The following is a 13904-nucleotide window of genomic DNA, read 5'->3' as shown; positions in this document are numbered from 1 at the left end:
CTCCCGTCTCTCGCCCCTCCCGCTGAGTTGCAGTTATAGAGTCCTCCTATCTTAAGGTTCCTTCTTTGTTAAACCTCTCTTCATCTGCTAGTAAGAGCTCCTGGAATTCTTGAGCTTTCTCCAAAGTGTCTATCCGGTACTTCTTTTCCCTCCATGTTATTAACAATCCTTCTGGAAGAAGCCATCGGAACTGGATTCTGTGTCTGTTTAATTGTGAGGAGAGGAAGTTGTATTTCCTTCTCTTCTCTCTGACTCTCCGGGGAATCTGCTTTAAAATGAGGATTTCTTTACCCTTATACGTTAGTGAGTCCCCTCTTATTGTGCTTAGAATGTCCTCTCTTAGTTGTCTTCTCAACACCCTCACATGTATCTCCCTCGGAAGTCGATGGCGTCTCGCGAAGCTTGTATTAATTCTATAGACTTCGTCCAGTTCGTTAATGACCTCATTTTTCGGCCTGTCAAGGACTAGTCCCAGAATTTCTCCAATCAGCTCCCGGAGGTCTTCGTCTCTTGCTTCCTCCACGTTTTGTAGTCTCAGATAGTATGCTGATCGCTCTAATTCTAGGTGAAGGATGGCCTCCTCCAGGTTTGAGTTTATAGATTCCAGTTTATCCTCTACTTTGTCTATCCTTTTTTCCGCTACTCTCATTCTCTCCTTAACATTTTGAATTTCCTGTTCATTTTTCGACAGCGCTGCTTGTATCGCCCCTATACGCTCCTCAATCTTTCCCATATTATTCTTAACTTCATGCATTTCATTCTTTACTCCCTCCAGACCTTTGGTGACATTTTCGCTCATCTTCAGTATTGCCTCCTGTAAAGAGTCCATTGTTACCTCCTGGCCTTGTGGAGCTGGGGCTGTCTTGTCTCCCATTTGCCTGCCCTCAGGTGACTTTTCCCTCACCGGGGTAGATAAAGGCGTTTGCTTTTTACTCCCTTTGGTTAAAGTTACTGTTCTCGTTGCCATTTACGTTAATTCAGTTCTCCCCCTTTAAACTGTAAATTTGGTACCTTCTGGTTGCCGCTTGAGTAATTATACAGTGCCTGGAGGACATGCAAGATAGTTACACTAGAGCAGGGCTATCCAACATAGAATCAATTAATTCTGCAATATCTGGGAGGCGTTTACTAGCTAGGGGGGAAATGTTTCAGCGTGAAGAGACAAGAGATGGGAGAGGCCAGAGTTTCTGAAAGTATTTTAGAGCTCACCCATCAATCACTTCCTGTTGTCAGTATAATGTTGTCCTTCTGTTGTCTCTGGCTGTAATATGGCACCGCGCTCTCAAAGTTTTAAAGCTGGTTCAAACCCTCGTGGCTCATAGGCTTTTCCCCCTTTTTCCCACGAAGGGGGCAGATCCAACTGACTGTCTTTCTCTCCTCCGTCTCGTCCTCCGTTAATCCTCCCGATTTAAATAATTTAAATAATCCAAAGTCTCGGTCTTTCTCTATCCGCTCCGTCACTCGGCTCTCTCAAATCTTTCCTGTTCGTCTTTACTAGCCGCTTCAACCAAATGCGCCCACACACGTATCTGTACTTATTACAGTTAAGTTGTTTATCCCTTCAGATTTAGGCTTTTAAGTCAAGATCTTACATTTGCCGTCATTCAATCCGCAACGTTCCCTGCAGCTGTCTCTCCCTTCCTTGTTGAAGGCTGGCAGCCACGTCTTCTGGTCGGCCATTAATCAGCCGACCTCTTTTGCACGCGCTCTGAGGGAGCTTCTCGCTTTGTGGGGGGAGATCGCCTTTCTCCCTCCACTGCTCCGACGCTTCCCCTCTCCACAGGTCCTCGCAACTCGAAGGGACCTTGCCTATTACGGCCACGCTCGTGCAAAGACCGGGCGAACCGAACAGAGGATCTGTCGGCAGCTCGCTCCGGCGCGACGCCCAGCAGGAATCTTTATCGGTTTTATATTTTATTAGCTGCAGTGGTGCAGTGGTTAGAAGGCAATACTGCAGGCTACCTCTGCTGACTGCCGGCTGCCTGCAATTCGGCAGTTCGAATCTCACCAGGCTCAAGATTGACTCAGCCTTTCTGTCCTGCCGAGGTGGGTCAAATGAGGACCCAGATTGTTGGGGGCAAGAGGCTGACCCTGTAAAGTGCTTAGAGAGGGTTGTAAAGCACTGTGAAGTGACATATGTCTAAAGGCTATTGCTATTGTTCATTTTCCTTCCTTCCTTCACTCCTTCCTTCCATGGTGCACAGTGGTTAGAAGATAGTATTGCAGGCATATTCTGCCCACTGCCAGGAGTTCGACCTTCTCAAGGTTGACTCAGCCTTCCATCCTTCAAAGGATCAAGATTGTTGGGGGCAATAGGCTGACTCTGTAAACAAAATGGTCTGCAAAGCACTGTAAAGCAGTGTATAAGTGCTATTGCTATTTCCTTCCTTCCTTCCCTCCCTCCATCTATCCCTCCATCTATCCATCCATCGTGCACAGTGGTTAGAATGCAGGTATTGCAAGCTACAGCCAGGAGTTTGATCCTGACCGGCTCAAGGTTGACTCAGCCCTCCATCCTTCCGAGGTAAGTAAAATGAGGACCCAGATTGTTGGGGGTGAGAGGCTGACTCTGGAAACCACTTAGAGAGGATGGTGAAGCACTGTGGAGCGATACAAGTCTAAGTGGTATTGCTCTTCTTCTCCTTCCTTCCTTCCTTCCTTCCTTCCTTCCTTCCTTCCTTCCTTCCTTCCTTCCTTCCTTCCTTCCTTGTTGCATAGTGGTTAGAATGCAGAATTGCAGGTGACTGCCCAGTGTCAAGAGTTCAATTCTGACCGGCTCGAGGTTGACTCAGCCTTCCATCCTTCCAAGGTCAGTAAAATGAGGACCCAGATTGTTGCGGGCAAGAGGATGATTCTGCAAACAATTTAGAGAGGGCTGTAAAGCATTGTGAAGCGGTACAGAAGTCCAAGGGCTATTGCTATTGCTATCTTTCAGGCCCAGAAAGCGTGGCCAAACTGAACCCAAGATGCCTTTTCGTGTATGGGAAGATGCTACGTGAATGTTTTCTTTAAATCATACTGTAAAATGTGATTGGTTGCTGTTTTTCTCAATTGGCCATAAGAGGGAGCCAGAATTACTGTTAGCTTTCTGTTTATTAGATGCTGGGCTGATCTGATCTGAGTGTTTTTTGGAAGCTGGATGTTAGAAAGTGCCGTGAGCTATTGTAAGTTTTGCAACTGCTAGCAAACTTTGAGTACCGGACTGTTTGTATGGATTTTTTTTTTTGCCAATTACCTTTTATTTTCCATTTTCATAACATATAATCACATGTATACTATTACATAGACAATATCATGTTGTAAGAGAAGACAGTATACATATGCAATCATATTACTTTAAAATCTACCCTCCCTCGTCAGGCCTAATATATTTTCCCCCTCCCGCCCTCCCCCCCGAGCCCCCACAACCTACCCCCCCCCCCCACGACTTCCCAGAACCCGTACATGGTATAGATATTTAACAAACACAGTCTAAGATATATTGAGAAAAAAAGAATAAGAAATTAATAACATCTTTGCATTGAACTTAGCTCCTCCTGGCTAAACTAACTTTAAACAATTTAAATCATTCCTGATCTTAAGCATAGGCTATCTGGAATTTCTTAGTCCCGTCTTTATTTTGTATATAATTGATCCATTTTTTCCAGTCTCGTTTATATCTCTCATTTGAGTTGTCTTTAAGATATGCAGATATTTTAGCCATCTCGGCTAAATTTGTGACTTTCAATGTCCATTCTTGGATTGTAGGCAAGTCTTCCTTCTTCCAGTATTGCGCCACCAACAGTCTTGCTGCCGTTATTAAATGCAAAATCAAGTTAACCTCTACCGCTGTGCAGTCAGTAATTATACCTAACAAAAATAACTGAGGAATAAACTTTATCCTTTTTTTAAGAATATTTTGTATAATCCACCATATTTTTATCCAAAATGCCTTAACCTTTCGGCAAGTCCACCATATATGGAAATATGTAGCATCAAGAGAACCACATCTCCAACATTTGGGTTGTAAATTCGAATACATAGAAGCCAACTTTTTAGGATCTAAATGCCATCTATAGAACATCTTGTAAACATTTTCTCTCAGGTTTTGGGCTTGTGTAAATTTCACATTTCTTACCCAAATTCTTTCCCATGTATCCAACATTATTGGTTCTTCAATTCTTCAATATTTTGAGCCCACTTTATCATACAATCTTTAACTAATTCTGTTTCGGAATCCATCTGTACTAATACATTGTATATCCTCTTTATATGCATTAAACTTTGATCTCTTATTTGTTTAAATAGATTATCCTCAACTTGGATAAAACCAATTTTTTGATCTATTTTCCACCTGGCCTGTAACTGCCCATACTGGAACCATGTTTGAATTACTCTTTCCTCTTTTAATACATCTAAGGGTTTTAGTTGTAATACCCCCCCTTTCCAGGGTAAAAAGCTGTCTGTAAGTAATTCTATCCTGTTTTTGTGCTATGTTCATATTTTCTATTGCATGTCTAGGAATGGCCCACATGGGTATCTTGTCATTTAATTTGTATTGATATTTTTCCCAAACCCGCAATAAAGCATTCCTTAAAATATGACTTTTAAAATTTTTGTCCACTTTTTGTTATATAACAGGTAAGCATGCCAGCCATATACCAAGTCATGTCCCTCAATATTAAGTATCCTATCATTAGTTAAATTGATCCAATCACTGATTACAGATAATGCTACTTTGAGTACCGGACTGTTTGTATGTTTATGGACTATGTTATTTGGATTATCCCTTAAATGAAAGACACTGATGACTGACTCTTATCCGTATATGACTTGGACTGTTTGATGGACTCTGATTCCTCTATTTCCACAAAAGTAAAAGCTTATTTAAACTGTGGTGTCTCTGTATGCTGGTTTGTGTGTTCTCCAACACAACTCTCACAACGCTTCTCTGAACATACTCGCTCTCCCAACAGGGAGCTTACATAACAGTCCCGATCTTTGGGAGACATGGATGGCGAGTTTTAGAGGATGTTCTCCAGCCTGTAGCCGTAACCTATGACTTGGTCCAAAAGTTCGGGCAGCAGCTCTTTGTAGATCAGGGTAGGCTTCAGCGCCAAGTAAGGATAGAAGACCTCACGGTAACGCAACACTCCGCCCCTCACAATCTGCCGGGCACAATCTTCTTTGGGGCTCGGCCTCTGGGTGATTTTGTTTCCCACCGTCTTCACAGCCATTTCTGCAGAAAGGAGGAAAAAGTTGAGTGGTCATCCCGAGAGGAGGGTGCTGGATTTGGGCAAGGAGGGTTTCGACGTGTCACTCACCAGTGTCGATGTAGCCTAGCACAGCCACAGTGATGGGCAGGTCCATGTTCCGCAGGCGCAACTCAGTACGCAGCGAGGTGAAGAATCCTTCCACAGCAAACTTGGCTGTTGAGTAGGAGACACTGAAGGGGCCTGGGACACGTCCTGGGAGGGAGAGGTTGGTGTGGACAGAGAAATGGTTTGCTCCCACTGTCTGTTCCTTCTCTCCCTTCCCTCAATCTCTCTCCCCAATCATATGTTTAGTTTAGTTTAGTTTATTGTCATTTGCACCTTGTACAAGGAAATTAAGTGCCATATTCAGTGTACATTATAACTATAAAAATAAAACACAAACACGCATCCTTCACATGCTATACAATTGAACTAAAAAACCCTGATATTGCATTAATATTGCACTATGCAATTGAGTTCAGTACAGTTACTGCCCTGAGATAAAAGCTGTTTTTCTGCCTGATTGTTCTTGTTTTTATTATCCTGTACCATGTGCCAGATGGTAATAGTTCCAAAAAAGGGTGCCCAGGAGGAGATGGATCTTTGAGAATGTTTTGAACTTTCTTAAGGCAGCAGGTGCTATAAAGCTCTTCCAAAGTGGGGAGGGGGCAACCCATGATCCTCTGGGCAATGAAGTTAACCCTCCGGAGCACTGTCCTATCTGCCACTGTGCAATTGGCAAACCCTACACAGGCAGAGTTAGTTAAAATGGTTCACCAACAAATGCACGATAGACATATGCGCGCCGACAAAACCGTGACGTCAACATCGCTAATTGATTTTTAGCGATTTTGTGACAACAAATGAGCGACGACAAAATCGCGTCATCAACAAACTATAGACAGCCCAGTGAGTGTGCTGGGCCTTTAACATAGTGGGACGCATATACGTACGTTATAACCCTAACCCTAACCCTAACCCTAGCCCTAACCCTAATTTTTATTTTATTTTATTGTGCTTGACATCGCGCTTTTGTTGGCGCAATTTTGATGTCGCGAATTTGTGGGCGCAATTCTGATGTCGAGTTTTAATCGGCGCTATTTTGTTGGCACGCATATGTCTATCGCGCAATTGTCGGGTCACGAGTTAAAATACTCTCTATGGTGCAGCATTAGACGGTCACCAGCAGTTTTCCATTCAGTTATTGTTTCCTGAGAAGTCTCAGGTAGCATAATCTCTGCTGGGTTCTTCTTCCACTCTTGCAATTCTTTCAATGCCCTTCCACATCTACTTTAATACAAGTAGTCTCTGGAGCCCGCCCAGTGCCCACCATGACTGTAAATATCAGGTTGATTTTGCAATCCTTTTTTTTTTTTTTTTTGCAGCAGTCATTCAGCAAACCAACGCTTTACTATGGGCATGGTTTTGGAGAAAACTAGAAGTGCCCGTTTTTGGCAAAACTCTTGTCAAATGCAGTCAGGTGACCGTTGGAACTTTGAATCCAAGTGGCAACGACCTTCAAGGTAGGTCTATATTGTAACAGTTGCTAAGTGACCAATACCTGTCACTTTGACTTGACGGGGATGTGTGGGTAGAACATAGCTAATGGCTTGTGCATGAGCTGATTGCATCTCTGCATTGCAAAGAAACCCAACCCCAAAGGTGATGTGCAGCCAGTTAAAGCCTGCTTATTGTAGCTGTCTTCTGGAGAAGAAAGTCAGTTACAGCGCTTACAATGAGAAGGGCAGATAAAAACCAAGAGTGAAATATGATCATCTATTCTGATTGGTTTGTTTGTTGATTGATTGATTAATTAAATGGAACGACTTGATTGAGAAATGATGGTTGGATGGAGTGGATGAGATCATCAGGAAGAAAGAGACCAGAAATCTGGGGAATAAGAGGCAATGAATGAATGTGAGTATAAGAAGGAATACAAGGAAGAACGGGATGCAAGGAGAGAAAGGGATGGGGAAATGGAGGGGCTGGTGCTGGGATGACACCTGGAAGCAAATCCTCTGTCATCAAACTGAGAACTGGTAGGGTCACATGCAGGAGAGTCCCTCCGTCAGCACAAACGAATGCTCCACTGCGGCATCATCCATATGCCAGCCCTGTGTGAGGATTGCGGTGCCTACCACTCATGGAGGAGACGACTACAATGTTCCCCTTAGATTCCAGCAGAAGATCCATGGCAGAGATGGTCATCTGGGCGTAGCTGAAGAAGTTCACCGTCATCGACTTGATCACAGGCTCAATTTCTCCTTTGAAGGGACCAAAGGAGCTTCCCCCAACGTGGTTCAGGACTAGTTGGTCGAGGCCTCCTGGGGGAGCGAAGTACAGAGAGCATTCAGGGCACAAGGGGCAAACTGACCTTTTTCTGGTGCTGGCCTGCTGCCATCCGTGGAGGGTGTCTTCCAGCATGGGCACACAGAGGTCTGCAAAGGGGCTGTATCCTGACATCACAGGTCAGCACTGGAAGGAGCCTAGTGCAGGTGAAGGTTGGCCAGCCAGGCCGGCACAGGGCTAGATATTGAGGTATCTTGGGCCTCTGTAAGGCCAGGAGCCAAAATGGTTGATCCTCCAGGACAGGAATGAGCACCCTCCCCCCACTGCTGGCCATCCTTGCTTTTCCTGCTCACTTTATTGTCATTAAATTCATCCCTCTGGAATGCAAGGAGGCCTGATGGCCCAGTGGTTAGAATGCACTTTGATCGCACACGTGGCTTGCACCCATGCACGCGGCTTGAAAACATGCTTAAGTAGGACAGCATAGAGCCAGGGCAAGCAAGCGGATCCACTCACGATTTCCACTATCCTTTTGGGCAAGCCTGTCTGAACCGGCTGAATACCCCCTCTGAGATCCAATTCCTCAATCTGTCTCTCCCCCCACCCCACCCCACCCCACCCCATCCCACCCCAGGAGTCACAAGGGTTGGTCCTGGGTGAAATGGAGAAAGTCGTCTTTACCCAACTTGGCCTTAGTTTCTTCCACCACCATTTGGGCAGCGGTCAGGTTGCCCATGTCTGCAACCACATAGTGGGCAGAACTGGCACCCAGGTCCTGGCACTTCTTCACCACCTGAAGAGGAAGGGAAAAAGGCAGCAAAGGGTTGGAAAGGACTCGCAAGAACTGGTGTTTGGTTGAAAAAGTCACAATGGTGGCCATGACACTGCGCTTGAATCTCTGTGAATCTTATTTATTTATTTATTTATTTATTTATTTATTTATTTATTTATTTATTTATTTATTTATTTACTTACTTACTTACTTACTTACTTACTTACTTACTTACTTACTTACTTACTTATTTATTTATTTATTTATTTATTTATTTATTTATTTATTTATTTATTTATTTGTCTTGTATGCAGCCCACTCCCGGAGGACTCCAGGAGGCTCACAAAAGACAAGGGAAAGGGGGGAACGAGACAAAGACAGCATATTAAAAACAAAACCAACATTCACAATTTCTGTGGAGGTAGATGCTTCTCAGCTCCTCCCAGCCTGCTGGAAGAGCCAGGACTTGGTGGCTTTGCGGAAGGCCTGGAGGGTAGTAAGGGTCCGGATCTCAACAGGGAGCTCGTTCCGGAGGGCCGGAGCTGCAACAGAGAAGGCTCTCCCCCGGGGAGTCGCCAGCCGACATTGGCTGGCAGATGGAATCCGGAGGAGACCTAACCTGTGCGATCCTAATCCTAATCTTAATATTAGGATGGAACGAGAATCGTTTTAATGGGGTTTTATGGACAATGAATTAGAAAATAAGTGTCAGAAATTTACATATTGTAAATTTCATATTGTATCTATGATAACTGCGCCGAGATTATTGCATACACAAAGATAAAGGAATAATGAAATGAAACAGGAAATATGACTTGTAATATTGATGAGAAAACTTGTGGAAAAAATGAAACTGACTAGTTTGATCAAAGAAAGGCTTTTTTGAAAGACTGGAAACTTTACATGGATATTTGTTGAAAGACAAAGACAAAACGGATGATTTATGGATTGGGGATTTAAAAAGTAAGTTAAACAGGAAGGTGAAAGAATTTAGATGGCAACTATGTAATAGAAAAGAGGGCAGGAATCATGATTCTATGTTTTCTTTTTAATTTTTTTTTAATTTTTCCCCCACATAAATTTTTAAAAATCTTTTAATTTTGCATGCTTTTTGAAAAATTCTAACAAAAAATAAAATAGAAATAAAAGAATCTCTACTAATCTTTAACAACAACAAAAGTCAAGATGCGTGGCTACCGTCTTTTTTTAAAATCACCTTGGGGGGGTCAAGAGCAGTTGATGGCAGCAGGATTAACTTTCATGCTTATTATAAGCCCCCACCCTGCCTGTTTCGTGACATTCGGTTTCCTGTAACCGAGGTTGGGTCTCTTCGCTTACCTTCCGCAGTTGCTCCTCCCTCCGGGCGGTCAGCACCAGGTGGGCGCCCATCCGTGCAAACTCGTAGGCCATTTGCTCCCCGATGCCCGAACTGGAACCCGTCACCAACACGCGCATCCCACGCACCATCTCTGCGGGCAGAAGAGGAGACGGCCCGTGGATGTCGCTGCCAGGAAAACGAGGCTGGCCGAAGGTCTTTAACTAAGGGAAGAGATCCACGGCCCCACGCGTGGACCTCCCTGCCTTGAACAGCGGGGATGGACTAGAAGACCTCCGAGGTCCCTTCCAGCCCTCTTGTATTGTTCTGTGTTCCCTTCTGTGAATTTTCTGAGTTTTCCTTCAAGCTTCACCGCTTCAAACACTTATTGGAAGCAGTTTACATTTCCTCTTTTTATTCAATTGGGTGTGTCGTCTAAAGGGACGGTTCTAATGGGCGCACTTCTGAAAGCCACTCCTTGGGCAGGAAAGTGAATAAAGGAGCAAATAAGGGGTCGGGGAGGGGTGACAGCATTATCCTCCTCCCCCTTCCGTTGGACCCTTACTCGATTCCCCACCAGAGCCCCATCAAGCCGCCTCTTCTCTCTCTCGGGGCAAATTCCAACGAAAGGCTTCGCTTCCAAGAGCGCCCCTCCCTCCCCCCCCCGTTCATCGGGGACACAGGTCATTCGGGAGATGCCAGCGGTCTGCTGCTCCCCCCACCACCCTTTGGTAACCCACGTCGAAGCGAAGCAACCAAGAGCCCAGCGAGCATCCACCTCCCATGCTCCGCGGCTTGGCCAGAGAAGTAGGGAGGGAGGGGGGCATTTTGGCATGGAGAAAAGTTACACACACCCCGCCCCGAAGGAGAACAAACAGCCCTCCAAACTGAGGGGGGATCTTCAGTTGTCAATAGGAGCAGGGCAGCCCACCCCCCTAAACTAATTATTTGTGGAACCAGCTGATGGCAGAGAAATTCCTTCTCGGTGGGTGGGATTTAATGGGGCTTTTCAGGTTTCGGTGGAGAAAGCGGATTGTCTGGTTCTCCCCACTTGGTTCTTTCCTTCTTGGGCTAATTGCATCTTTTCTCAGCCCCAAATTCTACTCCCCCCCCATCTCTCCCCCCAAGTTCATTCCCCAGATTCTGCACTGCCTGAATTTCCCAACCCAGCCAAGTTTAAAGATCTATGGACTTCAGCCCCCAGGATTCCCCAGCACCATTTTCTGCAATTTGCTCCTGCAAGGGGGGAGGGCAGAATTTCTCAACTTCAGAGACTTTGACTTCAACTCCCAGAATTCCTCCTGGCCGGTGCATTGCCCACCTCAACCTGGGTCTTTCTACATTCTCCTAACTGCCACCTAAGTAGAATATGTCTGGCCACCAGCTACACTTACTATCAGGGATGCTCAGCCTCCCGCCAGGTGGGTGAGAATTGCAGGTAAGGGATTGCAGAACTGCCAAGGTGCCCTGCAGCCACTTCAAACTCCATCAGTGCTGCTGCTTCGGGGTAGGTGGAGGATGGGGGCTCACCCAGGTGCCCTGGGGCTGGGCAGAGGTCGGCTCAACCTCAAGCCCCCAAAGCAGCTCCCCGTCTCTTCCTCTGAGGTGACCCATCCAGGTATCTGGGACAGGGATGAAAGCTGGCTGCCCAGCCCTGGGCAATAGATTCCATCTGTTGAAAGGCACCACCATTTGCTAATGGATTCCTTTTCTTGCAACAGGACTGTGTGAGCAGAGAATCCAGTGTGTGGCACCATTTGCCACGAGAGCTTGGATGTAGCTGAAATGCAAAGCTGATGCTTCCAGGACTTCTGACAGCCTTCCTGATCTCCATCCTGCCCTTTTCTACTTCCTGAAACCCACATCCCCTTCCCAATCTGAAATCTGGAGATTATCCAACGTGCCGTTTCCCCTTGGGGGGGGGGGGAGATTTTCTGAATAATAGGGCGCACGAGAGGGTGCAGAGAAAATCACACAGAGGAAGAAAGGGATGTTCGCATGTGCTCATCAGTGGTGTCCAGGCAATGGGCTTAAAGAGATGGATGACGTCTGCCTCAATGCTGGATTTGGGGTGTGTTGTGCGACCCCCAACCCTTTTCTTTAGTGTGGAGGTCCAAGCCCATTGTAGGAACACCACAAATGGGCTGCCCTCCTGGCGAGACCAAAACCAGCTCGCCTCCTTCACATCTTGCATGCAGGAGTTTCACCCACATTTCCCCCTCTCCAGGGAAGCCCATTCTTTTCCCATTAAATGGAAAAAAAGGGTAATTAAAAAAGAAAAGAAAAAAGGCAGAAGCACAGCAATGGCCTGGCCTCCCCATGGGGGGGGGGAAATCTACCCTCCTTACCTGCAGAGAAATTTTCCTGTGGGTAGTAATAGTAAGCGCAGAAGCCGATGAGCAGAGGGACGAGGATTTTGAGGAGCGCCATGGCCAGCGTCTGAGCTCTCTCGTGAAGCTTCACGCACTTTTTCTTTGCAAGCACATCGCCAAGTTCAGAAAGGGAGTTTTCCCAGCTCTGATGAAAGACAGGAGGCTTTGGTGGCGCCCAATCAGGGCAAGGCTCAAGGGGGTGGGGGAGGCGGTGCCTCTTTGCTGACTCGGGTTCTCTCCAGGACCGAGGGATTGACAGCCATCCAAGATAAATATCACAGCGGTTTCAAAAGTTGCCTGGGAGGCCTTGGCCTGAGGGGGTTTTGGCCACAGGTTTTGCATCACTGTGTGTGTAGAAAGCATGAACACCCCAGCAATCCTGATGCCAGCCTTTCACAAGGTCCCCTGACTGGTTCTTTTCCGGAGGGAGGGGAAGATTTCTGGGCCTGGGTCAGTGGGCCAAATTGATTGGTTTGATTGGATAGAGCTCCCAGAGCAGGGATGTCCAAACTTGTGGACTTCAACTTCCAGAATTCCCCAGTCAGCCACAAGTCCATTGAAGTCCACAAGTCTTAAAAGTTCCCAAATTTGGAACCTATCCCAGAGGCTTTTCTAGAGTAATAAATGCCAAATTTCAATTTTGGACTTAACAGCCACAATGGAAACACAAAATGTCATGTTGCCAAACGAGACAGTTGTTAAAGTGAGTTTTGCCTAATTTGGCAATCTCTCTTGCAATGTTATTAAGTGAATCACTGCAGTCATTAAGTTAGTAAACACAGTTACAAAGTGAATCTGGCTTCGCCCCGGACTTTTGATCATCAGAAAGTCACAGCAAACGACATAAATGTGAATCAGCTGCCAAACGTCTGAATTTTGACCATGTGACCATGGGGATGGTGCCACGGTCATAAGTGAAAAACAGGGATAAGTCACTTTTTTCACTGCCGCTGCAACTTCAAAGTGTCACTAAATTAAGTATTGTACATAACACTTCATCATACAACATAAAAGGAAGCTTAGATGAGGTGGGAGAAGGAAAGTGAGAATTGTGGCTCCCTCACTCAATGCTTCATGCTGGGATGGAGTTCATATGATCGGGAGGATCGGGAGATCTGAAAATGGGAAAGCTGGTCTTGTGGCAATCAGTTCCGATGGCAAAAGGTTCAGGTTTCCCTGCTGCCTTGTGTCGAAGGCTTAAGTTTAAACCGACTTTGTTCCTTTCGTTTATTCTTGGATTCCTCTCCCACATCCTTCATCTGTGGTGAGGTAGCACCTCTGGTTTTATCTTTTATTAGCTGCAGTGGTGCAGTGGTTAGAAGGCAGTACTGCAGGCTACCTCTGCTGACTGCCGGCTGACTGCAATTCGGCAGTTCAAATCTCACCAGGCTCAAGATTGATTCAGCCTTTCTGTCCTGCCGAGGTGGGTCAAATGAGGACCCAGATTGTTGGGGGCAAGAGGCTGACCCTGTAAAGTGCTTAGAGAGGGTTGTAAAGCACTGTGAAGTGACATATGTCTAAAGGCTATTGCTATTGTTCATTTTCCTTCCTTCCTTCACTCCTTCCTTCCATGGTGCACAGTGGTTAGAAGATAGTATTGCAGGCAAATTCTGCCCATTGCCAGGAGTTTGACCTTCTCAAGGTTGACTCAGCCTTCCATCCTTCAAAGGATCAAGATTGTTGGGGGCAATAGGCTGACTCTGTAAACAAAATGGTCTGTAAAGCACTATAAAGCAGTGTATAAGTGCTATTGCTATTTCCTTCCTTCCTTCCCTCCCTCTCTCCCTCCATCTATCCATCCATCGTGCACAGTGGTTAGAATGTAGGTATTGCAAGCTACAGCCAGGAGTTTGATCCTGACCGGCTCAAGATTGACTCAGCCTTCCTTCCTTCCAAGGTAAGTAAAATGAGTCCTGTGACTT

General features: G+C 45.9%; 1 protein-coding gene across 1 annotated transcript; it reads right to left on the bottom strand.

Annotated features, from left to right (window-relative positions):
• Nucleotides 1–3589: 3589 nt before the first annotated feature.
• Nucleotides 3590–12145, bottom strand: LOC148048898 (hydroxysteroid 11-beta-dehydrogenase 1-like protein B). Its single transcript, XM_087705860.1, has 6 exons — nucleotides 11959–12145; nucleotides 9634–9764; nucleotides 8205–8316; nucleotides 7373–7558; nucleotides 5304–5447; nucleotides 3590–5218 (listed from the first exon to the last, which is right to left on the bottom strand). The coding sequence occupies exons 1-6, from the start codon at nucleotides 12038–12040 to the stop codon at nucleotides 5004–5006; spliced, it is 870 nt and encodes a 289-aa protein (XP_087561986.1). The 5' UTR covers nucleotides 12041–12145; the 3' UTR covers nucleotides 3590–5003.
• Nucleotides 12146–13904: the final 1759 nt, after the last annotated feature.

This window comes from Thamnophis sirtalis, unplaced genomic scaffold (assembly GCF_051295495.1).
Source record: "Thamnophis sirtalis isolate CommonGarterSnake01/CBP01778 unplaced genomic scaffold, rThaSir2_p1.2 scaffold_2, whole genome shotgun sequence".
Taxonomy (NCBI): Eukaryota; Metazoa; Chordata; class Lepidosauria; order Squamata; family Natricidae; genus Thamnophis; species Thamnophis sirtalis.
Note: the sequence above shows the minus strand (reverse complement) of the source record. Positions and strands in the feature narration are given on the sequence as shown.

Coding starts and splice junctions, on each gene's coding strand:
- LOC148048898 (XM_087705860.1), bottom strand. CDS start 12,040: ATGGCGCTCCTCAAAATCCTCGTCCCTCTGCTCATCGGCTTCTGCGCT. Junction 8,317..9,633: donor GGGAGGAGCAACTGCGGAAG/GTAAGCGAAGAG, acceptor CTTCCTCTTCAG/GTGGTGAAGAAGTGCCAGGA. Junction 5,448..7,372: donor AGTCGTCTCCTCCATGAGTG/GTAGGCACCGCA, acceptor TCTCCCTCCCAG/GACGTGTCCCAGGCCCCTTC.